This window comes from Oryza sativa, chromosome 2 (genome assembly GCF_034140825.1).
Source record: "Oryza sativa Japonica Group chromosome 2, ASM3414082v1".
Lineage (NCBI taxonomy): Eukaryota > Viridiplantae > Streptophyta > Magnoliopsida > Poales > Poaceae > Oryza > Oryza sativa.
This window is the reverse complement of record NC_089036.1, coordinates 7,961,155-7,987,042: the sequence shown is the minus strand read 5'-3', so window position 1 is coordinate 7,987,042 and position 25,888 is coordinate 7,961,155. Positions and strand designations below refer to the sequence as shown.

Below are 25,888 nucleotides of genomic sequence, written 5' to 3'. Positions count from 1 at the left end.
TTGAAAATAATAGTGCAAAGTAAAGAGTACACCGGTTTAAGTTATGTGATGGTAGATTCTTTGTTTATAAAATCATGATTATTTAAAAAATATATCCATTATATATATATATATATATATATATATATATATATATATATATATATATATATATATATGGTAAAAAGAAGAAAAAAGGAAAAAAAAAAGGAAGGAAGCGTACGTACTACCATGTAGGTACTTATATACTCCACCTGCCCATGCGCGGGAGGAGGATAGGTGGGGCTCATGGTATTTAGTTTGTTTTAAGATCGATTTTATCTAACGGTGTATAATATTGGACTCACTAATTTAAGTGAAAATCAAAGGATAGATGTTTTGCTTTTTCTTAGAATTTCTAGGATTTTCTCTATTTTATTAGAGCGCCACGTGGCGACTTGAGAGCGTTTGTAGGAAGTTTCATGGACTTTTAGTATATAATATAATATAATATAATATAATAGAAGATAGATAGATAGATAATAGATTTGATTACACTTGGACATATCTTCAAGTGATATTTTGTCAATTTGTTTCACATTTTTATTTAACTATTTAAATCACATCACCTAGGTGATAAAAATACCTCCTGCTTTCTTTCCTTTTCTTGAAATGTAAAATGGTTCCGATTTTGCTTGATAATTAATATCACAACAAGCTCAGAGTTACAAACGAACAAATTAAACGACAAATACTGCAACAAGCTCAGAGGTACAAATAAACAAATTAAATTACAAATACCGTGACAAGAAGTTCGGAGATTAAAACAAACGAACTTATTACAGAAATGAGTTAAGTTGAAATAACCGTACGCCGTAAAAAACTGTGAAAAGTAATCAAGAAATAGTAGGTGATCATCATCTTGCTAGCTCAGCTGCTGTTGACCACCCTGCAGTTCTTCCTGATCTGGCCGGCTGCTCCGGTGAGCGGGCATATCTTCCCCATCTTTATCATCGCCGCCACGAAGTCGCCGGCGAAGAGGTCCGGGTCGGTGCTGTACTTCTTCACCCGCTCGTCCTGCGAGCCGCCGTTGAAGAGCTCCTGGTCGGAGTGGAGCAGGCCGCGGCGGCCGACCAGGTCGCGGTAGTAGGCGTTGTCGAAGGCGAGCGCCGTCATGTCGTCGAGCGGCGCCAGGTTGGAGTCGCCGGAGCCGGACGCGGCGGGGCAGCGGCGGCGGCGCTCGGCGGCGAACAGCGGGTCGACGTTGGTGTCGTTGTAGATGTGGCCGCGGAAGAACTGGCACTGGGCGTAGCCGATGGTGTGCGCGCCGGAGAGCGCCGTCATGTCGCGCGGCGCCAGGCCCTTCTTGCCGAACGCCGCGACGAGGTCGGCGAGGCTGGACGACGGCCCCGGCAGGTCGCTGTCCGCCTCGCTCTTGCTCGCCGTCGTCGAGTCGCGCCGCCCCAGCGGCACCTCCCAGCTCGGCCCGCCGAGCTGCATTGCATTGCGTGTGCAGTGCAGAAATGTTGTTACGAAACCGGCCCCGAAATCACCATCGGTAACCAAACGCGGTAACCAAACACGTACATACCAGGTTGACGCCTTCGCGGGCGGCGAGGGCGAGGATGTCGGCGCAGGAGACGACGCCGGGGCAGGCGGCCTCGACGTTGGCCTTGATCTTGTCGATGACCTCGTAGCCGCGGATGGAGTTGGTGTTGGGCCCCGCGGTCTTCTCGCCGACGAACCCCTTCGACGGCACGTCGTCGAGAAGAATCGATGCATCGCAACCCTGATCAATCACAAGCAATGTGAGCTTGCATTGCTTCAAGATCTCCATAGATCATCCGCCCAATGAGCAGGAAGAAATGAAGCTTAGCTAGGATCATCTACCTGGACGAAGCAGTCGTGGAAGAAGAGGCGGAGGATGGAGGCGCCCATCCGGCGCTCGGCTTTGATGGCACTGAGCATGGTGCCGCGCACGATGGCCTCGAGTGTTGGGCACGACTTGCGGTAGTACGACGGTGTCATGGGCAGCGGCAGCGCGTCGTCGCCGGCGGCGGCGGAGGAAATCATCGGCAGGACGAGCGCAAGGAGAAGGCAAAAACGAGTCGTAGTAGACGAAGCTGCAGCCATGGCGATCACAAATTCACAATCAAACTGATCACTGTATACCTCTCCGATCACAGCTAGCTAGCTTAGCTTCTTCTTGCTTAGGACGACGACTGGTACGAGCTGAGGGATTCGTGGTACGTGCTTCGCTATTTATAGAGTGGATTAGTGGAGTACGTGTGCCTTGAGATATCTCTATGCATGCATCGATGATCATGCGAGATGATATGCTAGGATTAATTAGTGCTTTCTGCAGATTAATTACCTAGCTGGCTGCACGGCTCCCATGTGGAGATATCTGTAAGTTTATACGATAGCTTTCTCTAACTATGTTTGTTATTATTATACCGCCAGCTTAGCTCAAATATACCTGGACCCAGTATATACGTTGGTGCAACTGCTAGTAGGAGCAGTCGCTGACCGGCATTGGCACGGTTAATTAACGCCCTAACTTTGTTTGAAGTTTCTACAATTGAAGGGAGAAAAACGCCAACATAACCTCCCCTGTGAAAACGTATCTTCGCTTTTGATTTGTAGAAAAAACATAGCGGTTTCGAAGGATTTCAATTCTATAGAAAAATTTTCTATGAAGGCTTTCAAAACAAATGATTAAATCCTATCATATGTTTTACGATATCTATAACATAGGCAATCCAATGGAGATTTTAGAGAAAACATAGCAAGAGCCAGTGGCGGAACCAACACCAAATTTTAGCTATGGCGGATCAATATGATAGGACTACGTTTGTTTATAATTTTTTTTACACGAACTATACTGCAAATTGCACTCATTGAATATACGACACACTAAATAAAACGTTAACGACAATAGTCCTAAATTTGTAATGTAAATTTCACGAGTGAAATAATTTTCACAAGAGTGTGCGTCCATTTTACATATGTGCTCTGTTTATGGCCAGACCTTTGGATGGTCAGTCCAATCAATAATTCTGCTCAAGGAAAAAAGCAATAAACTAGTGGAAATTTACTAAAGCAGCATACTTATTTTTTACGGGTTGTGTTAGTCTTCTTTTCAGACATAAGGCAGTTCTACGAAATCCCTACATCCTGAATTAAACAAACTTTTATCAAATCAAATAACCAATTAATCAGCACATAAATCAACATGCTAATGGCCAAATGCATAAATACTCTTCAATCCTTGCATGGCATAGCTATGGCCAGTGCCACAGCATGCCACAAGAGAGGGTCCGCCACTGGCAAGAGCTTCAATCTCTTGAAAAATTTTCCTTGAGTTTATCTTTCTCATCCGATTCATGTGTTTTTTTTGGGGTCCAATCAAACGACCATTCCTGTGTTTTTCCGCGTTTTGCAATCATCTGATTTACACCTACGTTCCTATCAGAATGCTGTATTTTTCCGTTTTTCATTCGTGCGATTCAAAGGGCTACTTGATATAGGCACACAAAGATAGTATTTTAAAGTGTGGTCAGGCTTTTGACAGGTTGATCCAAGCACATTTGGCACAAAATAAGTGAAGTACAGGGACGATGTAGGTCGGTGGACCCATCTGTCGTAAACCCATACTAGTTCCTTAGTTTCTCACATATCATTCAAATAGTTAAATTCTAAAAAAAATAATAGATTAATATGTGATATATACTTCATACACATGTAAGTTTAAATACGACATATAAAATTTGATAAAAAAAACAAATTATTAGTGCATGTTCTTTATTGGATTATTCGATCTTTTGTTTCAACTTGTATATATCAATTTTGATTTTGTATATTTATGAAATGATATATCACATATTGATCTGTGTTATCAAATTGTTTCATAATTATTTAAATGCATTCGAGAATTTAGGGATATCCCCTCACAAGGGAAAAAATACTTTACCACTTGAGGGTATTTCTTAATTAGCCCTCTTGTATATTCAGAATTTTGATTTTTTTTCTTTAATGGATCAAAGAGAGGCAAACGTAGGGCTTAAGTTCGAATTGCCCTATGTTTGTAGGAACATATTCTAATCCCTAGAGAGAATATCCGTTCTCTTTTTTCTCTCAAGTTTAATTGCATGCTCAAGAAAAACAAGTTCAAACTTGACAACACATTGAGAAAAAAAATACTAGTATTATTTATATGTTGTCTTTATCTTTTTATTTTCTTAATGCGTGAGTTCAGTTTATGCCTATTCTATAGATTGTTACATTTTTGTTGTATGAATATTATTAAAGATTTAAAGATTTGTTCATAACTATCAGTATGATTTTTTCAACAAACAAGGAATCATCTGTTCGAGGGATTAAAATAGTTCACCTAATGTTTGCATCGTCTCTTGCCCCGATCCTTGCACGCTATAGTTGGATCATACGATCAGTACGTAGTGGTGTGCATGCATATTGATGCACGGCCGGCTAGTCAAGTAGTTGAACTTGGCAAAAGAAATTAGACCCATGGGAATGGTGTGCTTAAGTTAATAATTAGTGTGTCTTCTAGCTGGGATATATCACACCTCACTAGTCAACGACACGCACATGCAGAGCGAAGAGATTACGCAAGTACAATATGAACACCAACGAACTAGCCATACATTCTCCAAAGTTCTAGGTGATCATTGGCTAATATATATGCAATGCACACTTTAATATTTGAACGTGTGGTCCAATTCCTTGCTAACTGCAATATCAGAGAGATCGATGCAGTTGTGTTAATAGCTCCGCGAATCCTATATTTATTAATATTCCAAGTGTCCAACTGTCAGATACTCCCTCCATACTCGTAAAGGAAGTCGTTTAGGACAGCGACACGGTCTCCAAAACACAACTTTAACTTCTTGTTTCTATAAAAATATTTATTGAAAAGTGATATATGTATACTTTTATGAAAGTATTTTTCAAGACAAATATATTCATATAATTTTTACATTTTCAAACTCAACAACTTGAGAGTTATTCATGATTTATATTCCCAAGGTTTGACTTAAACATTGTCCTAAACGACTTCCTTTGTGAGTATGGAGGGAGTATTGTGGTACTCAAAGTTGAATTAAGAAGCTAGCGCGACTATATCTATATCTAAAACAACGTGTTTTCATGATAAAAAGATAAGTTTGTGTTATTCATAGGAACAAAGATAAACTTTCACTAGTTATTCGTAGGAATTAAGTTTGTGTTCTTAATATATACTTACTCTCTTTGTCATGAAATGCAAACATTTCTGAATTTCTGATGTTTAATTTAGGATTAAGGAGAGATGAGAAATTAAATGTGTTGGGTTTAGTCTCACATCGGTAATTGATGATGGGGGAGCACGACTTAAAATGTGGGAGCGGTCCTCACCCGTCAGACTAGTCTTTTGGGTTGTGTAGGCTCAGGACCTAAAGTTGTGGCTCCGGTTGGACTTGTGGTGGAGCAGGCCCAATGTGACCTGGGTGGCTCACAGTTGGTAGGTCGGGCTGCGCACTCTAACAAGTGGTATCAAAGCCCAAGGTTTGGAACCCGAAACAATTTCCATGGGTCACATACTCACATGGGTTGATGTGACGGGGGAGATTGTTGGGTTCTAACAAGTAGTATTAGAGCCCAAGGTTTGGAACCCTGAACAATTTCCTTGGGTCACATGCAGACCCACAAGCCCTAGGTTTGGAACCCGGAACAATTTCCATGGGTCACATGGAGTCTTCATCGGGTCACATGGGTTGATGTGACGGGAGAGATTGTTGGGTTTAGTCCCACATCGGTAATTTATGATGGGGGAGCACGACTCAAAAGGTGGGGGGCGGTTCTCACCCATCAGACTAGTCTTTTGGATTGTGTAGGTCTAGTTGTGGTTTCGGTTGGGCTTGTGGAGGAACAGGCCCAATGTGACTTGGGTGGCCCACCACTGGGCTGCGCACTCTAACAAAATGTGAAATGGTTGTAACTGGTTAATATTAGGGGTGAATCTAGAATTTTAAGGTTGTATATTCAAAATGTAGAGAAGTAGAAAGAAAAGTTACAGCCAAAAACCTAATAGTTGGCATGTATATTATCATATAGTAGTAATGATATTTATATAGCATAAAATCAAACTGTTATTCAAAATGTAGAGAAGTAGAAAGAAAAGTTACAGCCAAAAACCTAATAGTTGGCATGTATATTATCATATAGTAGTAATGATATTTATATAGCATAAATCAAACTGTTGGGTAAAGACCTGGCAGTACCTTCATTAAAAAAATGATATTTATATAGCATATATATTTAATTATGTGTTGAATATGATGACTTCTTGGTTTGAATATGACGTCCATTTTATTTGTTTTTCATACACATACGCATCACATACGATATATATCTATTTCTTTTATAAAAAATATTAGATATTCATTTTAATACTCTTGAATTATGCTGGGCTTGCCTTTGGTCAATATGAGTAACCACTACTACAGATTTGGTTTTTTTTTATGCGGCTAAAATCGACTTTTGCATGTGGATGGGCGGCCCACCTGTGCTCAAAGGTCTACGAAAATCGGATTTTCCCATATGGGCGCTTAAGCTGACCACATGAGAAAAGGAAAAAATCATGAAAAAATATATATAAATTCTGAAAATTGAAAACTACCCCACTACCCCGATACGCTAACCCTAGAATCCTCTCATTGTCAACGCCATCCTTGTCCTCGCCCTCCGGTTGGCGTCGGCGTGCTTGTCCTCCCATCACCGTCGCCGTCATCGTCGTCCTCATTGCGTCGCCGCCACCGACGGATCCGCGCGGAAGGGAGAGGGGCACCGGATCCGCGCGGGGAGGGCCGCCACCGGATCCGCGTGGGGGAGGGCCGTCGCCACTGGATCAGGGCTGGGGACGGCAGCCGGCCGCCGCTGGATCTGCGCTCGGCCACTCCTCCGTCAGCCTCTCGCTCCCTCTGCCAGACCCATGATGGGATAGCCGCCGTGGCCCTCACTCACCGAGAGTGAGGGGAGAGGGGAGAGGAGTGGGGAGAGGACTTAGTGACAGAGAGAGGAGGGCAGAAATAAAAAAGAGTGGCAAGAGAGAGGAGTATTTTCTCATGCAGGTCACTTCATGGATGTTGTTACTTACTTTGTGTTAGAATAAATGGGCTAGGCCCGATTTTTCTATTAAAATCTCAAGGGCCCATAATAAATGTTAAAGATAATAATACCACACTGGGAATTAAAAGTGGAGTATCTCAACTTAAATAGGGAGTTATTGGAGGCTCCCTGTTGACCGGTTGAGGTGGGGATCGGAAAGCCACAAGCGCGCGCGCGCGCCGAGCCGAGCCGGCCGGCCCGAGGGCGTGGGGAGGCCGAGGCGTTGCGTTGTGTCTGCATCTCTCTCTGTCTCTCTCTCGATCCTTTTGCAATGGACCGGAATCCAACCCCGCGAGATTGCCTCTGTAACGGGCAGGCAATTCAATACGCATTGATCGCGTCGTTACTGCGGCAACGGGCGGATTCCTCTCCTGCGCTATTAGGAAACAGAGACCCCCGATCAGATCTCTACGCTTTCTCTCCGATTGCTGGTTCTTCCTCCTTGCACCGCTTGTGCTGCTTCTGCTTCCCCGGTTCTGATCGCTTGCGCACATGAGAGATCGGAACGAGCAAGCCCTCCGAAACCACACCTCGCCTGAGATCTGCACCGGGTAGGCGGGTGATCAAGTTTTTGGGGAGTGCTTCCGCACGACTGCTCTTCTTCCTCTGTTCGTCGTCGGTTCATTTGCATCATGTCTTCTGGAGATGGCGCACCTGGAGCGGGAGCTGGCGCACCGGGAGCCGGAGCTGGTGCACCGATCGACAACACCAACGGAGGCAATTCTACCTCACAATCCAGGGATGGAATTTCATAGTGTATAACATTCTACCGCTATCTCTGTTTTTGTTACTTCTGTTAGTCGCAATGTTATTGCGTTCTCTACATGATGATGATGCTTATTTTATCTTAAGCATGCTCCTGGTTATGTTTAATTTTATCACTAGATCACCTCACATTATTCATGTCATGATTATTGTCTTAATATTTTGGATTAAAATATACCGATATATGACTATATTTCCAACACTTTGTGTATATGTTGTTACGTACTTACATTCCTGCCTACATCCAGAGCGCATGGGTATGAGGATGGGCCGAATCTACGTGGAAGTAACAACTAGGAATAAGTCTATTTCGCATCCTGCATCTCTTTACCCTGGTTAAATCGCATCCCTGAACCACAAAACTAGAATAACACCACCCACAATTTTAAAAACCGGTGGAAATTGACTCCTTGGATAGTTTCGAAAGATGTTTTGCTGACGTGGCAAATTGCCTTGGTCTAAGTGTCCCGACGTGGCAGCTCAGTCATCAAAGGAGTTGAAATAGAAGTGGGTCCGATTTGTAAGGTACAATGGTCAAAAAAATTAAAAAAAATATGGGATCCACTTGTCAGTCCTTCTATTTCTCTCGCATCACCCGTGATGACGAGCATGGGGTTGCGACCACGGGAGAGGATCTTGGCGATGCGGCGACAATTCTTCTCCCCCCGAGCCGGCAAGGTTCCCGGTGGGATAAGGGATAACAGCGTCGTCTGCGGCGGCGAAGCTGCAAAGGAAGAGAAGCGGCGGACAGCTACACATGGGTAGGCAGCCGAAGAGCGGCATGGGCAGAGAATGGCGAGCTTGATGTCCTCATTGCGGAATCCGACCTTGCCGAAGACTCGGCTGACATTAGGGTCATCGAGGACGAGCTGAGAGAGCTTATGCCAACCAGCTGCACGAGGCGGTGGCGCCAGGCCACCATGGCCAGGTGGTAGTAGATATTGTACACCTCGAATGCCGCCACTGTCCCACTCGCCGCTAGGAGGATCCAACATCGGCGACAGCGGGAGAAGGTCACAAAGCTATCCATTGCAGCGACTCGCCGAAGCTAGGGTTAAGGTTCGCCTATGTCCACCACATAGGTGGTGCTACCGAAATCATGCTCGGTGGTGGCAGAATTGAATGACACCTTGCGGAGGTGGCAGCGGTGACAGCGGTGGCTCAAGAGCCCTCAGTTGACATGGTGGTGGCTTGTGAGGTGAATGCAAGACGGGCAGATGTCGCCATCGATGCATGAGAGCACGGCGACAACGAGAGCGAGCGGTGGGTCGTTGTGCGCGACGAGGCACGGGACGTCATGCGACTAGGATCTCCCACCAGCCGCCCCGCCCAGCTCCACTCCCGCCGCTTGTTGCTTGCCTCCCACATCTGGGGAGAGAGGGGAGAAGGGAAAGGAGGTGCGCTGCACGCCGGCCAGCCTAGAGGAGTCGAGGAGATAGAGAGGAGGTCGCAAGGATCTGGCGGGTCGTTGCACTCTTCGAGTTCCCAACGCCGTGGATCGCCGACGTCGCTAGGCTGTTCGGCGTCAAGGCGACACAGTTCTCTGTTTCCCGCGTGTACATAATAGACCTCGCACGCCGCCTCCACGGCGAGCACCGGACCTTGGAGGACCTCGTGTCAGCGCCCATGGGGTTTCCTCCGTCGTTGCTGCTTGCCGCCGTGTGGAACGGACGACGTTGATTGGGAGGCGGAAGAGGGCGGCGATGGAGAGGACCAGCTGTGGAACGCCACCGCGAGCCCCTCTAGCCTGCTGCGTGTGCCTCGGCTGCAGCGGGATGTGGAACTTATTTGCCAACCCCGCCGATATCAACGGCCAACTTTGTCCAGTCCGCCACTGGTAAACCGGCATTGCGGGCCGGAATTGCTACTGGGCGAGCGATCGCCCAGGGCGATCGGATCCGGATCCCCCTTCCTCCACCTGGTTTTCTTTTTTTGACACCGTATTACTTTCCTATTTTAATAAATTTATGCACCTATAGTTCGTACACCTCAAGTTTACACATTTAAAGTTTAGAGACCCAAAGTTTATAAATCAAAAGATTATATATCCGATTCAAATTTGAATTTGAATTCAAATATTTTTTATATATAGTATTTCTATACATCTAAAGTTTATACACCTAAAGTTTATAGACCCAAAGTTTATAAGTCAAAAGTTAACATACCCGTTTCAAATTTGAATTTGAATTCAAATATTAATTTATAGACCCAAAGTTTATAAGTCAAAAGTTTACATACCCGTTCAAATTTGAATTTGAATTCAAATATTAGTTTATAGACCCAAAGTTTATAAGTCAAAAGTTTACATACCCGTTCAAATTTGAATTTGAATTCAAATATTAGTTTATAGACCCAAATTTTATAAGTCAAAAGTTTACATACCCATTCAAATTTGAATTTGAATTCAAATATTAGTTTATAGACCCAAAGTTTATAAGTCAAAAATTTACATACTCATTTCAAATTTGAATTTGAATTCAATTTTTTTTATATATAGTATTTGTATTTCTATACATAAATTTTTTCAACTTTGTTTTTTTATTTTTTAAAATTGTATGGTGTACTGTAGTATGAAGAGAAGAAAGAGAGGAGAAAGGGGGAGAGAAGGGAGCATACAGGGGGAGCAGGTGGGCCTGTGATCGCCGCCCATTAGCCGTCCCCCTTCTATATTCAACTCCTTTAATGATTGGGCTACCACGTGAAAACACTTAGACCAAGTCGATCTGTCATTATGGAAAAACCGCTTTTGAAACCACCCAAAGAGTCAATTTGAACTGGTTTTTGAAATTGTGCAAGGTGTTATATCCGGTTTTGTGATTGAGGGATACGATTCAACGAAGCAAGAGAGGAGGGAGCAAAATAGACTTATTCCAATCAACTAACAAGCAATTTTGACGTCCTAACATCTGGACGAGCTAGGCCCGGTTTCGGACCTCAGATGGCCTCACAGGCCTTACAGACAAAGCCCACAAGATCACCTTGTAAGACAGCCTGGTTTATGGGCCACCGTGTAGTCATCTCTGGGTAAAAATGGACAATTGTGTTCTTATTTCTGTTCTTTAACTTCAGCTACGATTTTACCTTTTGTTTTAACTTTGTGATTTTGTAATACTTCAGTTAAGATTGTATCCCTATTTTTTGAAGTTTTTGATTTTGTCATTTTTAACTGAAGTTTGTATGTGCTCTTGTTAACATGATTTAACGGTGTTCGTCCCTACTTTTCCGAGGACATTATGATTTTGCTCCTTTTTTTTTTACATTAAGCTTCATTTTATAAATGTTGCCCCTATTTTAATACGAATTTCCACTTGTTTAGTAAAAAAAAAACTAAGGGATAGAGCAAACTCAAAATGAATTTTGACCCTACATAGTTAGTCATCTTAACGGAATGGGGTAAGCACAAGCTTCAGCTCAAATATAAGGACATGATCTTAAAGTTAAAATTAAGGATAAAATCGTAATTGGAGCAGGGGAAGCCACCGATATTATGCACATGTAAGTGAGCTTTCAATAGAAAATTAATGGGATTAGATATATGCCACTGGTTTCCTATATCTTTGAGCGTGTGTTAGGGATGTATTCATTAGTGTATGAATGTGGTGTTGTGTGCAGTGGTGTGTGTAAACATATTTGTATGTCGTTCAATTGTTAAAAAAAAGTAACAGGAGTAGAAAATAAGGGTAAGAATGCAAACAAGAAAGCTATTTTTTTTTGGATGGATCGACGACTTGAACATGTGTGCTAGATTGTACTACCTCTGTTTTCTAGTAGATGACGTCGTTGATTTTTGAAACACGTTTGACCATATTGAAAACATTTATGTAACTATCTTTTACTTATTGCGAGTTGTTTTATCCCTTGAAGTACTTTAAGCATGATTTATGTATTATGCATTTACATAAAATATTTAAATAAGACGAATGATTAAACACATAACGACGTTATTTATTAAAAACGGAAGGAGTAAAACCACAAAGAGCATTGAGAGAAAATAGCAACGATGTTACCACGCTGCTTTATTGCATCACAGTATTTACAACAAAGATACGTCACCACAAATCCACATGAAAATATATACAGCCCATGGATGATCAGCTGTCGTTGACGACCCTGCAGTCGCACCTGACCTCGCCGTCGCTGGGCTGCCCGATGTTCCCCATCTTCACCATCGCCTTGGCGAAGTCGGCGGCGAACAGCGCCGGGTTGGCGGCGTACTGCCTCACCAGCGCGTCCTGCGACCCGCCGTTGAACAGCACCTGGTCGGAGTGGAGCAGGCCTCGCCGGACCAGCAGGTTGCCGTAGTAGGCGTTGTCGAACGCGTTCTGCGTCTGCACGTCGAGCGGCGCCAGGTTGGTGTCGCCGTTGGGTGCCGCGGCGGGGCACGCGCGGCGGCGCAGCGCGGCGAACGACGGGTCGATGTTGGCGTCGTTGTAGATGTGGGCGCGGAAGTTGGTGCACTGCGAGAAGCCGACGGTGTGCGAGCCCGACAGCGCCGTCATGTCGCGCGGGCTTAGGCCCTTGTTGCCGAACCGCGCGATGAGCATGGTGAGGTTGCTCCCCGGCCCCGGCAGGTCGCTGTTCGCTTCGCTGCGGCTCGCCGTCGTCGAGTCGCACCGGCCGAGCGGCACCGCCCAGCTCGGCCCGCCGAGCTGCATGGACAAGACGAATGTCGCTCACACACCAGCTCGCCACGCATGTCACGAGCACGCGTCGAACACTCGGGTGAACGTACCAGGGCGGTGCTGTCGCGCGCGGCGAGGGCGACGATGTCGGCGCAGGAGACAACGCCGGGGCAGACGTCCTCGACGTTGGCCTTGATCTGGTCGATGACCTCGTACCCGCGCACGGAGTTGTTGTTCGGGGCGGCGGTCTTCTCGCCGACGAACCCGGTCGCCGGCACGTCGTCCAGAAGGATGGACGCGTCGCAGCCCTGGACCAGTTTGCAGATCGATCATTAATACCATGATTAATCAATAATCATCCTTGCAAAGTTGCAAACGTTAGAACCCTAAGACATTATAACGTGGTGATTAACAAATTAATCCAGTTTACAAGATGATTAAACCTGGACGAAGCAGTCGTGGAAGAAGAGGCGGATGAGGGAGGCGCCCATCCGGCGCTCGGCCTGGATGGCGCTCGCCACGGTGGCGTGCACGACCTTCTCCACCGACGGGCAGCTATCTGCGTAGTACGACGTCGACAGCTGCCCGGAGGCGTCGTCGGAGAGGAGGAAGAAGACGAGCAACAACCAGCAATGCCAAGTCCTGGAAGCCATGGCACCGTACTCCGTACACACAGCTAGCTAGCTAGTGATATGATCTCGATCGCAATTAATCTTAATTACCTATGTGTGATTGACCAAGTGCTAATTCTTTCCTTAATGATCACTGGAACTCTAGCTCAGCTAAGATCAGTAGCTTCTTGCTCTTGTGATTGGCACGAGCTAAGAAGTTACACTTGTCTAGCTATTTATAGTGTGGCTGAGATCAGATCGCATGCACGCAAAAAAGGGGTAGCTTTCCATGACGCCGATGGGGGGTCACAAACTTGTGGAAAAAAATGGGCAAGTTCTACGACCTTTCTTCCTCCAGTTGACGAGAGCGACATAGGTGTATGTGCCAAATAAACTTATCGGCTATGTATCGCTCACACAACTTCACAAATCCAATGAAAGTTTACAACACATACATATTATCTGGAGGAAATTTCGTTCCTTGCATATATATCACCTTGTTTTTGCTCAATATATCATTCCATCCATCGTCTTGATTAAGCTTTGTTTCATCCTGGCATATACGGAGTATATCCATTAGGGTTTACTTGTGATATCCCTAACATACCTATTCAGTGAGTTGGTGCAGTGATTTTCTTTTTCTTGATCAAAATGTTAAATTTGAAAGTTTTTGAATCACAAAAAACTATGGTATTCTTATCTTGATCTTTTCAAAACAAATTAAATTTCAATCTGTCACAATTAAATCATATCGGAATTGAAGCAAATTTCAAATTGGAGAAAAGCACTGAGATTGATCACTTACAATATCAATTATTTCACCTTGTTTTTTAACACTGAAATTTTAATATTTGAGTGAACCCTTACGATGATTCGATGAGGGGGAGGGGGGGAATTGTCACTTATAGCCTACTATGAAACTTAGGCCCCGTATAGTTCCCAGAATTTGTTTTCCCAAAAACATCGTATCAAATCTTTGGACACATGCATGGAGCATTAAATATAGATAAAATGAAAAACTAATTGTATAGTTTGTATGTAAATCGCGAGACGAATCTTTTGAGCCTAATTAGTCTATGATTAGCCATAAGTGCTACAGTAACCCACATGTGCTAATGATGGATTAATTATGCTCTAAAAATTCGTCTCGCGGTTTCCAGGCAAGTTATGAAATTAGTTTTTTCATTCGTGTTCGAAAACCCCTTCCAACATCCGGTCAAACATCTGATGTGACACCCAAAAATTTTCATTTCACGAACTAAACAGGGCCTTAGCTAATAAGTGGCACGAAACCGGTGTAAATTACGAGCACCAAATTTTATTACCAACTACACAAAAAAGTTATTTGGATTGGCTTTGACCCGGTAAATTTACAGCTGCTCTCTGCCTATTCGAACAGAAAATAAATTGTGTACTTCTCATATATTTGTCACGATAAAAATCAGGCTTGGGCCATTAGGAGCTCGGTCTCAACCTCAGGCATGGAAAGGATTTTTGGCGCAGCTTCGCCACACTAGTACCTTCCCTCCACCATCGGGCCCTACGCGCATGCATTGGCTCCCCCACGTCCAGCCTCACTCTTGGCAAGACGGCAGGGAGCGCCCACATCATCATCCTCCATGATGAATTCTAGTCTTGTCCTTCCTTGTAGGCTTGGGCTTGCTGCCCCTACCTCGATCCTCTTCCTCTTCCCGTTGAGATTCAGATAATTCCCACTTCTTCCTAATCTCTACCCGATAAGGCGTGATGAGTTATTCTTTCCTTTGTTAGATTTGGACACTGGTAAGCTCCATACCGCTAGTTCGTGTTAGGCAAATCACACAAACTTTCGCTTTGAAAAGTTCGAGATTAAGCTTGTAGAATGTTTTGTGGTTTTTGAGCTAAAAGTCTGAGTTATAAAGTTGCACATATTACCACTGAAAGTTTCAGAATTATGGTTGTAAATTCCTGATTTTGAATAAAAAATTACGATATTATATCGAAATTTCGAACCACAAGTAGATAGTTTTTTTTTAAAAAAAAATTACTAGAAAGTTTCATTTGTTTTCTCAAAAGTTCTGTGTTTATATTGATAGTTTGAACCACAAGTAGAATATTTTTAAATTTTTAGTTGAAAGTTTCAGTTCATGGATAAATTTTTTTGTGATTTTGTATAATGTTAGTTTGAACCACAAGTAGAAAGTTTTTTAATTATTAATTGAAAGTTTCAGATTTTGAATTAAATGTTCTGTCATTTTATATTGAAAGTTTTGAATCACAAGTGGAAAGTTTTTAATTTTTTAGTTGAAATTTTCTGGTTTTGAATCAAAAGTTTGTGGTTTTATGTTGAAAGTTTGAAGCACAAGTAGAAAGTTTATTGAAATTTTAGGCTCAAAGTTGAAAGTTTTATAATTCGGGTTCTCTCCGGTTGCATGGAGAGTCAATTGCAGGACGAAAGGATCGAAAGGAGCAGCAGCTCTGATTCGGATAGGCACGTGCACAACTTTCTCTCCTAGCACACCTGCGCAATTGAGGAGCCCCCTCGAGGTAAGCTCTCTTTCTCTTCCACTGTACATTGCATGCTGCTACCGTTTCTATATCATTGCTCTACTACAATAAATATACCTTGTAGAGATATTTTCCCAATAATATATAGACATTTTTAAAATGTCTTTACAGTGCTATAGAGACATTTTGAAGAGTGTCTCATAAGTGCCTTTTGGTGAATTGTCTCTACAAACTAAGAGGCATTTTATAAGATGTCTATGCAAATAGAGGCACTTTGTAGAGGCATTAATACATTGCGGCAACTATAGCAAATCAATATGAAAAAAAAATATTGTTCCTTACCAATCCTTGAACTCATGACCTCTTGAGTTGACCATTTTTATCTTCAATGCACTAACCATCCCAACCTCATATAATTACACGTAAATATGTGATTTGTGTTACTTATATCTAGTTACTTAATATATATTAATATTTGGAAAAATGCCTTTACATCTTTTTAAATGCCTTAAAAAAATGCCTTTACATATGAGGCAAATTTTAAAGTGCCAAAAAGATGTCTCTACAAGATAAATTTAACAATGTATGCTAAAAATGTCTCTAAAGTGTCTCTAGAGTAAAAATATTTTAGGCTATTTTAAAAGTGCCTCTAAAAAATATCTCTAGACTATAGAGCTTCAAAACTTAGAGACATTTTGAAAATTATCTCTGCAAAACTTAGAATGGTAATATCGTGCTTGATACGCCTGCTCATATGTTTTTCTCCAAAAAAAAATTCTCAACTTAATTATGCTCGCTATTGGCATGGTGATTTAGCTTTGATATGCTAACAAATGCCCATTGTCATCATCAACAGTGCACCTTTCTGCCATTATTTGTCATATACTCCTATATTTCACTTTTGTTCTGTGTTTATCTGAACCAAATGAAAATCTGCCACCTTAGGACACATCCACATGGAAAGCAAACGGTCTTGTCTGCTTGCATGCAGTGAATTGGACTTGTGGACCTAAGATTGTGACAATTCGGCTTTGTTTGACCTCTCCGTTGGCTCCTTGGAGATCTAAAGAACTCAAGGGAGAATCAAACAAGCCAGCTATTACTACCTATTAGTCTTGCGACTCAAGGTAGTAATGATCACCTGTTTTGTAGGCAAGATATCCAGGGGTAGATATTTAGGGTTCCTTTGAAACACATAATTAAAATAGCGAGTAAAATAGATAATTGCAAAGCACAGAAAAAAAAACACAGGAATATGGTTGTTTGATTAGGCCGTAGGAAAAACATAGGAATTAAATGAGAGAGATATACTGAAAAGAAATTTTTCAAGAGATTGAATCTCTGGCTAACTTAAAAAACTCTATGGGTATGTTTGGAAAATAGGTTAGGAGAGGTGGAATTGGGAAATAGAAATGAATGGAGGGATATGATAAAATGAGGTGAGATGAATGAATGGCTAAGATTGAAACTTACCTATTGGAGAGTGGGAAATCATATCCCAAACCTATTTTCCAAACATTGTCTATAGGATTGTTCATATCATACGAATTTAAAAGGAAAAAAATATGATTCAATTCTCTATATCAAAGACCTTTACAGGAATTTTCCCTATCTAAAGTAGTGAAAATACTAAAGTTTTTCACTACCACAAAGCGTCACGTCATCAAAAATTTAGGGCTGTTGGATGCAGCAAGGAATTAAATTGGTGCCATTGGATCTGAAATAAACATGAGTGAAAAATCCCGGTCAACAGTAGAATCCTCCAGAGTTTTCACGTAGCCAACGGTCCATGGTCCACACAGCAGACGAAAGGTGGCGAAAAGGAGAAGCCCACATTCACGGTAGTGTATATATAGGAATCACTGAACAGGTGTAAAAAAAACCCATCTAATCCCAGAAGCCAGAACGCATCCATCCACATCCACTGCCTCCTCCCCCGTTGCGGCTAGCAGTTAAGTTCAGTTGCAATGTTCTTACTCTTTACGATTATAGATATTCATACCCTGTATAACCCTTACGATATTACGCACAGTTTGCATCAATGTACACCTACCTCTCAAACAGGTCATTATGGTCGCGCAACGTGCGACTTACGTGGCTAGTAAGATAGAAATCCCTTTAAATTTCCTATGATTTTCATACAAATCAATTAAGCCTTAGTATTAATTTAATAGGGCATTAGTACCTACTATATAGATTAATTTAACAGGGCAATTTTAATATTCTGAGATGCAAATCCTTCAAGGTAAAAACACAATGCAACTCATGACAATGAACGAGGTACTATTTTTATTTTCTTGGCTCACAAGTCTTAGGACACCGAAGTTTCATATCCTTTGCCTCAGGAGTACTCTGTGTCTATTATCATTGAGCATGATCAGTAGTGATGGTTGCGGTAATTGGGGCTCACTACTACAGATACGGTCAATGTAGATAGCCCTCATGGCCCATTACATAGGCAGTGGCAATGAACTCTGATTGGTCAAAACAAACCCTGTTTGAGGTTAGGCAGTAGACACGACCTGTCACAAATTAATGGAGGATCATTTATGATAGGTCGAATTTTCGAACCGACAGAAAACCCCATGGTGTCGGTTCCGAATGTATGCCCACCACAGATGACCCCTATCTGTGACAAGTTGTGTTGCACAATCCCCCTAAACCATAGCCAACAATGCAGGAAGCAGATACAACTGTAGCATGGTTGCAGCCAACATCTACCTATTAGGGCTATTATACAATCACAATCTAAAGTTGAGTAGGTGAGAGAATACTAAAAGGAAAAAAAATAGCAGCACTTTGGCCTTAGTCCTATCTAATGCGTCACACTCATGTCTAGGGTTTAAGGAGAAGATGTGAGTAGGGAAATTGGCAAAGGCAAGTGGTTTGGGTTGTGTAATATGCAGTGATCGAGTCACCCTTTTGTGTAACATTCCAAAGGACAATATTGTCATTCAGTAAGCACACCCTCTCTCCTTCATTCAAAGAAAATAAGTAATATAATAATATGTAAGAAGTACCAATGTAAATGAGCATAGAAAAAATAAAAATCAATGTTCCTTGGCAAAAAAAAAAGTGTGAAGCAAAATTACTGCTTTGAATGGTTCCCGAGTGTTATGATTTACTTATTGGCAATCATTCGGATTCTATAGTTCGGCATTGCCAAGCACAACACAAACAATATGCCCTGATACATGTGTTATCTCTCTCTTTGTTTTTTTTTTGTCATTGTTGTCAGTGGACCTCCGTTAGCATATAAGAAAAGACTATTTTGCCCCTAAGATATCACACAAGCAGTTAAGCAAATGTATTGCGCTAAGCATAGTGAGATTCAGTTCCATTCTTTCACTAGCATCAAAATAATAGTATATTTAATTGCATTATTGAGAGGACTCTACGCGTCGGAAGCCTTATGCCCCCTACATCCCGGCAAGCGTGCATGCCCACCAAACTCTTGGGAGAGCATGCATGTTGTTTCCGTTGCTTGCTACTCCATCATGTTCGACTGTACACCCATCCATCTCTCGCTATACTTTTAGTAAAACTTTTTATTATTTTTTTCTAAATTACTTATTTAATTTACAATTCGATCGTACCACCGTTGTTGTAACTAAATTTTTTTAAAAAGATCCAAAATAATTATGTTTCTTTGATAAGAAAATATATTATTATTTTCCTAACTAAAATATTTATATATTGCACATGCATCATTGAGTTGTAACTATTGGAACATCATGAAAACTTGCTGGAACATCAAAAGAATACCAGTATACCACATGCAATATTTTCAAATGAATTAGTAAAACATCCAAATAGCACCATATGCAACATTTAAAAAAAAATCATAGCAACATAATAGCTTACAATGTGCAAAAGAGTTAAAAACATTGAGTTGTAACTATTGAAACAACACAAAATCTAGTTGAAACATCATAAGAATACCATATGCAATATTTTCAAATGAATTAGTGAAACATTAGAAATACTTAGTGAAACATCCAAATACCATACGCAACATTTTAAAAAATTCATAGAAACACAATAACTTATATTATGCAAAAGAGTTAAATTTCAGTGGTACTACTAATAAGAGGGTAGCGCGTTGATTAGCCGATCGCGCGCCTCATCCCGATCTGGCCGACCTCCCTCCCACCTCTCGATTCCCACGCCCTCCCCTAGTAATTGTTTTACTAGCAATTTCATATCTTATTATATATACCGTCCTATTTTTTCTGAGGAGTTAAATTCCTACTTTTACGGATGTAGTGAAACCATCTCGTCAAGCGGCAAATGGGGCCGAAACAGCCGCCACCGTCCTCGCCGGCGCCGCTCGGACGGATGAAGCGTTCCTCATCGTGCCTCCCTTGCTCGGCCGACATAGCCTTCCTCCAACGCTGTTGCCGACGGAGCTAGGGTTGGGAAGGAGAGCGGCCGGCAGTGGAGGGCAGGTTGAGGTCGTTGTCGCTGCCGGATTTGGTAAGTGTGGCCGGTGGCCGGTAGCGGAGGCGACTTCGGCTCCATCCATACCAACTGCCCCGTTGTTCATCGTCGCCGATGACCCTGATCTGTGCAACCATAGGCCTCCGCTGCTTGGACATCGGCTGATCTGCGCAACCCCAACCCTCCACCAACGGGGCCCAGGCGGTTATAGTCCTCACCTAGAGGGAGGTGACCTCCGTCGACGTGATGGTCGACGTCACAACCGTGGATTCACATTAGGCCGATGAGGACGCCCTCTGCCATAACAGTGTGCCCTACCAATAAAAGAATAAGTAAAATAGTTACGAACAATTGATGGTAAATCAATTGTTGAATGGATTTTGGAGAAGAATTTGAGATAATTAAATTACTAAATGGATTCTAGCGAGAATGCAAAGTAAAAGTACATCTTTTACTTGATAGTAATATACTACTTTGCAAAGATATCATATAGTAATTCTTTTACTCTGGTACAACTGTAGAAAAACGAAAGCAAAGTAAAAGTAAATCTTTTACTTGATAGTAATATACTACTTTGCAAATATATCCTATAGTAATTCTTTTACTCCCGATACGATTGTAGAAAAAACGAAAGGGATAAACTCCGCTCAGGGAAGGAGTGGGAACCAGAGGTTGGGCTAGTTGAAATTGAAAACGGAAAAAAAGAAGGGGGTGGATTGGGAACCGGAGGCGGAGGCGAGGGAAACTGAAAAAGGGGAAAAAAGGAAAACATGGTGAAGATCGCTACGTCAGGCACTTGAATTAACAAACAACGCACTGCGCATGTATTAGCGCTACCGTAAATTTCAGTTGAAACATTCTTTTTCTCACGTGCGAAACATCGAAACTCAATGGTTGAAACATATATTTTCATCCAAATATAATCATGTGTGATATTTTATTATAAAGATTTAATTATAACGAATATAGCAGTGTAATCAGATAGTTGATCCGATAAATAATTTTTAGGAAACCGTTTAAGTATTGTCCATAGACCTTCTGCACGTAACATGTAACATCTCATGCATGTACTGGCTACTAGGTGGTAAACAATTCAGATCCTCAGTACTGCAGACTGACATGTAGACCTAAGGGTCTGTGGGGCCTACATGTCAGTGAGCAGTACTGCATATGTAGTACTGCAGAGGACCCTCACTCAGTGGTAAATGGGAATGAAGGGCAGAGAGACGTTTGGATTGTTCAAAAAAAAATTATGATTGATGTGACCCAAGCCCATCATATGGAGTGTACCGTAGTGTCCGATATGTTTCTGGGCATCTGACTCTCGAGGCCAAGCATTCTCGTCATTATTTGCAAACACTCTTTAACTTTAAGGTTATGTAATGCATGCACTCTGACTAAAATTAAAGAGCTAACCGAGGTTATCTAGTAACAACAATAATAAAACGTGGGAGAAAGAGAAGTTGTGTAATAGAGTGTTTTCAATGGTAAATAGTAGAATAATCACAATAACAACAACAATAAACAAAGTTTATGCTTCTCTGCTGCCATGAAAATAGTGTTTGCAATGGTAAAAAGTAGAATAATCACAATAATATTGTATATACGGAGAACTTGTGTTCATCAATGGTAAGTAGTAGAATAATCACAATATTTTTATGGCAGCAGAGAAGCATAAACTTTTTTTATTGTTTGTAGAAATTCTTGCACATCCAGATATAGTTTCACAACTTAGAGTGAGTTCGAGGAGAAAGGGATTAAGAAGATTAGGAAGATACGTAAAACGAGATAAGCCATTAGCACATAATTAATTAAGTATTAACTATTTTAATTTTCAAAAATGGATTAATATGATTTTTTAAAGCAACTTTCCTATAGAAAATTTTTGTCAAAAATGCACCGTTTAGTAGTTTGGGAAGCGTGCGTGCGGAATACGATGGGCTTTCTCACCCAATCCCCCAGGAACGAACGCACCTTTAGTGTAGCACATGATAAACAGATGTTCCCATTTATAATGACCTTGCTTGGTTGATCCATCACTTTTCAACCCAAGGTCATATGTGTACTTTCCATAGCTTACTTATTCATCCATGTATATCATGTGTATATATGGGTTGGTCACCTTTGTAACCAACATCAAAGCTGCGAATCACCATGAACATATTAATTAAGCATGTTTAATGCCTTAATTAATTACACTTATATAAGCAATAATCCATCAGCTGCTGTTGACGGCCCTGCAGCTGCGCCTGATCTGGCCGGCGGCTCCGGTGAGCGGTTTGATGTTCCCCATCTTTATCATGGCGGCGGCGAAGTCGGCGGCGAACAGCGCCGGGTTGGAGCTGTACTGCTGCACCAGCGCGTCCTGCGAGCCGCCGTTGAAGAGCTCCTGGTCGGAGTGGAGCAGGCCGCGCTGGGCGAGCAGGTTGCGGTAGTAGGCGTTGTCGAACACGTTCTGCGTCTGCGCGTCGAGCGGCGCCAGGCTGGAGTCGCCGGAGCCCGGCGCGGCGGGGCAGCCGCGGCGGCGGAGCGCGGCGAACGCCGGGTCGATGTTGGTGTCGTTGTAGACGCGGTCGCGGAAGTTGGCGCACTGCGAGAAGCCGATGGTGTGCGCGCCGGAGAGCGCCGTCATGTCGCGCGGGCTCAGGCCCTTGTTGCCGAACCCCGCGATGAGCGTGGCGAGGTCGCTCGACGGCGCCGGCAGGTCGCTGTTCGCCGCGCTGAGGCTCGCCGTCGTCGAGTCCCGCCGCCCCAGCGGCACCGCCCAGCTTGGCCCGCCGAGCTGCACGTACGCGCGTCGCCGTCAGAATCTATGGAATCAATTCGAACATTGTGTGTGTCGGTGGGCGGCGCGTACCAGGGCGGTGCTGTCGCGGGCGGCGAGGGCGACGATGTCGGCGCAGGAGACGACGCCGGGGCAGAGGAGCTCGACGTTGCGCTTGATCTGGTCGATGACGTCGTAGCCGCGGACGGAGTTGACGTTGGGGAACGCCGTCTTCTCGCCGACGAAGCTCGTCGCCGGCACGTCGTCGAGGAGGATGGAGGCGTCGCAGCCCTGGACGAAGCAGTCGTGGAAGAAGAGCCTGACGAGGGACGCGCCCATCCGCCGCTCGGCGAGGAGCGCGCCGAGCACGGTGGCGCGCACCACCACCTGCAGCGTCGGGCAGCTCGCCGCGTAGAACGTCGTCGACAGCTGCTGCCCGTAGGCGGCGCCGGCGGCGGACGAGAGGAGGAAGAAGGCCAGCAAGCAGCAATGCCAGCTACTCCTCGAAGCCATGGTAATCTCACAAATCTTAATTAATTAATTATCTATGAGTAACTAAGTGTTCTTGCTTAATCACTTGAGCTCTAGCTAAGCTTAGCTAAGCTGAGTTAGCTCAGTAGCTTAGCTTACTTGATGTGTGGCTGGCACGAGCTGAGAAGTAACAAATGTGTTGCTATTTATAGTGTGGCTGAGGTTGCATTTGCATGCATGCAAAAGGGGTACCTTTCGATGACGAAAATGGGGGGTCAAAGTTAGGCCGCTACACAAGTGGAAAAAACACTCGAGAAGTTCAAAGACCTTTCTCCTCCTGTTGACAAATGCAACACTCATATATATGCAGCCAAATATGCTTATCGTTTATGTATCGCTCAGAAAAAATGCCCAATGGATTGAATGGAACAAAAAAAATTGTTTAGATAACACACATGTTGTTGGCATTACTATTTGGAGACGTGCGCAATAGACCATGAGTACAGTTCAAAATTTACAGGGGATCAGAGAAAATTATATAGTCCCTCTATTTGTTTTTGGAATGAGATTAGTTGGTTAAAAATAAACTAATCATTATCATATATTTTGGAATGTACCTCCAGATAGTAAGTATCTCAAATTACAACAAACTTTAATGTGCCTTGAGATATTTTCTCAAGGACTGCAAAACTTTTCTCTTGGAATGAAGGTAGTACTACACATGGATACACTAGCTTAGTAGCTTCTGATAAAAATTTTATTATATTCACACATTTATCTTTGGTCTCTATCTACATGATGTATATATATGCATGTGGTTTGCATAATAGGAAAAATGCAAGGATAACTTCACGAATATGTGACGAGACCACCACTAGGACTTCAATAAACCCCTAAGCATGGACACCAAGGTTTGTAATTGGTTCTCTACCAAGTTGTATGTGTTTCCCCCAAAATACATTCATATGCATTAATTTATGCAATTCATAAAGTTCAAGCGTGGATTGTGTTCACCGGTAAAAATCGTAATCAACCAGCTAATTTGAATTAAGCTTCGTGTCTCATTCTTAGGTTTTATCTCGGCAAATCGTGGTTTTTAAAGTTATCTTTTCCTGTGATCACGTTCATGCATGTTGTGATCACGTATACCGATCGTATATAAATTCGCTTAAGAGATGTGAGAAACGGATTGATGCCATTAAATAGCCGTGATGAGCACGTAGGCGAGACATGACAGGATCATATATATCCAATGTGAATAAAAGAATAATATTCAAAACAGATTGACAGAATTTAAGATGGTTCGATCGGTAGCTTGGAATTAAACTACATTTGCTGTGGATCGATGAATATAGGAGGCAAGGGGCTGTCGATCATGCAAATTGGACATATTAATTTTGGTATTTTCACAGGCGCTATCTTACGTGGTCCGCGTGCGAAATTGTATCTTCGCAGACGGACTGTCATCGCCCTCCCCCTCCTCCTCCCCCTTGCCATTTTTTAGCCGGTCCTTTGGCTTCGAGAGTTCTACCCGCCTAGAAAAATATTTTGCCATCGTCTAGAAAATAGTCTTTCTAGTAGTGGTGGATGTGCCCATCGTAATTTTGGTATTTGAGATATGCCCATCAGACCACATATGAGATACGAGCTAACGTAATTAACCTTAACTGGTCAGGGTCAGGGTCACCACCATTTGTCGTCGGAGTTGGAGCATAACCAAAGTAGATACGACTCGAAATCTACATAATTTAATTAGGCTTCAATTTTCTATCAAACGAAGGCTGTGTTTAGTTAGATCCAAAGTTTAGATTTGGTTGAAATTGGAGATGATGTGACTGAAAAGTTGTATGTATGACAGGTTGATGTGATGGAAAAGGACTGAAGTTTGGATCCAAACTTTGGATCTAAACACAGCCGAAGGTTAGCAATTCCGCAGAAGGAAACAACCTCTGTCAATATTTGGTTTTCCAGTTCTGACACCATTCAGCTGAGCAAGTATACAAAATTCAGAGAAAAAAAATTTCGATCGGGACTCGCAGCATTTTAGGGATGGACGGACGTACGAGCAGACACGAGCATGTGCCCGGCGACGACCACTTGACCACCCTAATTAATTAAACTGGAGTGCAGTTATACGGGCTTGATCGATCGACCAACGAAATACTTAGCTTCTGACGTGATTCAGGCTGGAAAGTAGCGGTGCTGATGGTGATCGATTTTGTGTTTGGTCGTTGACACTTTATTTATACAAAACATGCATGCATATATATATATATAGGGAAACTATATGTCAAATTGTCAATCGTTTCCTACTACGAGCACATGCATAACTCGCGCAATATGCGCAATAATTAATACTATCAAGCACTTGGTTCTTCAGACTTTTAGGCGTACTAATAACTGAACCTCAACTGAATTCTATACGCGCATAGTATTGAAGAGTGCCAAGTCCAACTGATCAGTGACACTCACACAGCCAGAGAAGCATACATGCACGCAGAAAGGGGAACTATTTTATTCCACGAGGCGATGTTACTTCGTTTGCTAAAAATAATCCAAACGATAATAAAAAATTCTGAAAAAAATTTGATAGGACTCATACA

The 25,888-nt window shown here is 42.7% G+C and overlaps 3 protein-coding genes and 2 long non-coding RNA genes across 6 annotated transcripts; 2 read left to right on the top strand and 3 right to left on the bottom strand.

Annotated features, from left to right (window-relative positions):
• Positions 1-620: 620 nt before the first annotated feature.
• On the bottom strand, positions 621-2,172 carry LOC4328843 (peroxidase P7). The gene is made up of 3 exons (XM_015770063.2): positions 1,849-2,172; positions 1,550-1,747; positions 621-1,452 (listed from the first exon to the last, which is right to left on the bottom strand). The coding sequence occupies exons 1-3, from the start codon at positions 2,089-2,091 to the stop codon at positions 889-891; spliced, it is 1,005 nt and encodes a 334-aa protein (XP_015625549.1). The 5' UTR covers positions 2,092-2,172; the 3' UTR covers positions 621-888.
• Positions 2,173-11,814: 9,642 nt separating this feature from the next.
• Positions 11,815-13,330, bottom strand: LOC4328842 (peroxidase P7). The gene is made up of 3 exons (XM_015770065.3): positions 12,956-13,330; positions 12,623-12,820; positions 11,815-12,539 (listed from the first exon to the last, which is right to left on the bottom strand). Exons 1-3 carry the CDS (start codon positions 13,163-13,165, stop codon positions 11,982-11,984), a joined length of 966 nt encoding a protein of 321 aa, XP_015625551.1. The 5' UTR covers positions 13,166-13,330; the 3' UTR covers positions 11,815-11,981.
• A 1,255-nt stretch (positions 13,331-14,585) lies between these two features.
• LOC107280132 (uncharacterized) lies at positions 14,586-25,664 on the top strand. 2 transcript variants are annotated; one of them, XR_010739587.1, is made up of 4 exons: positions 14,586-14,905; positions 15,553-15,649; positions 24,116-24,196; positions 25,144-25,664. It is a non-coding gene; the product is annotated as an uncharacterized lncRNA (long non-coding RNA). The 2 variants fall into 2 exon arrangements; XR_001543409.3 differs by lacking the exons at positions 24,116-24,196; positions 25,144-25,664 and adding an exon at positions 19,877-22,540.
• Positions 22,033-23,462, bottom strand: LOC4328841 (peroxidase 70). The gene is made up of 2 exons (XM_015770060.3): positions 22,908-23,462; positions 22,033-22,832 (listed from the first exon to the last, which is right to left on the bottom strand). The coding sequence occupies exons 1-2, from the start codon at positions 23,325-23,327 to the stop codon at positions 22,269-22,271; spliced, it is 984 nt and encodes a 327-aa protein (XP_015625546.1). The 5' UTR covers positions 23,328-23,462; the 3' UTR covers positions 22,033-22,268.
• LOC136355373 (uncharacterized) lies at positions 23,204-23,737 on the top strand. The gene is made up of 2 exons (XR_010739588.1): positions 23,204-23,328; positions 23,498-23,737. It is a non-coding gene; the product is annotated as an uncharacterized lncRNA (long non-coding RNA).
• Positions 25,665-25,888: the final 224 nt, after the last annotated feature.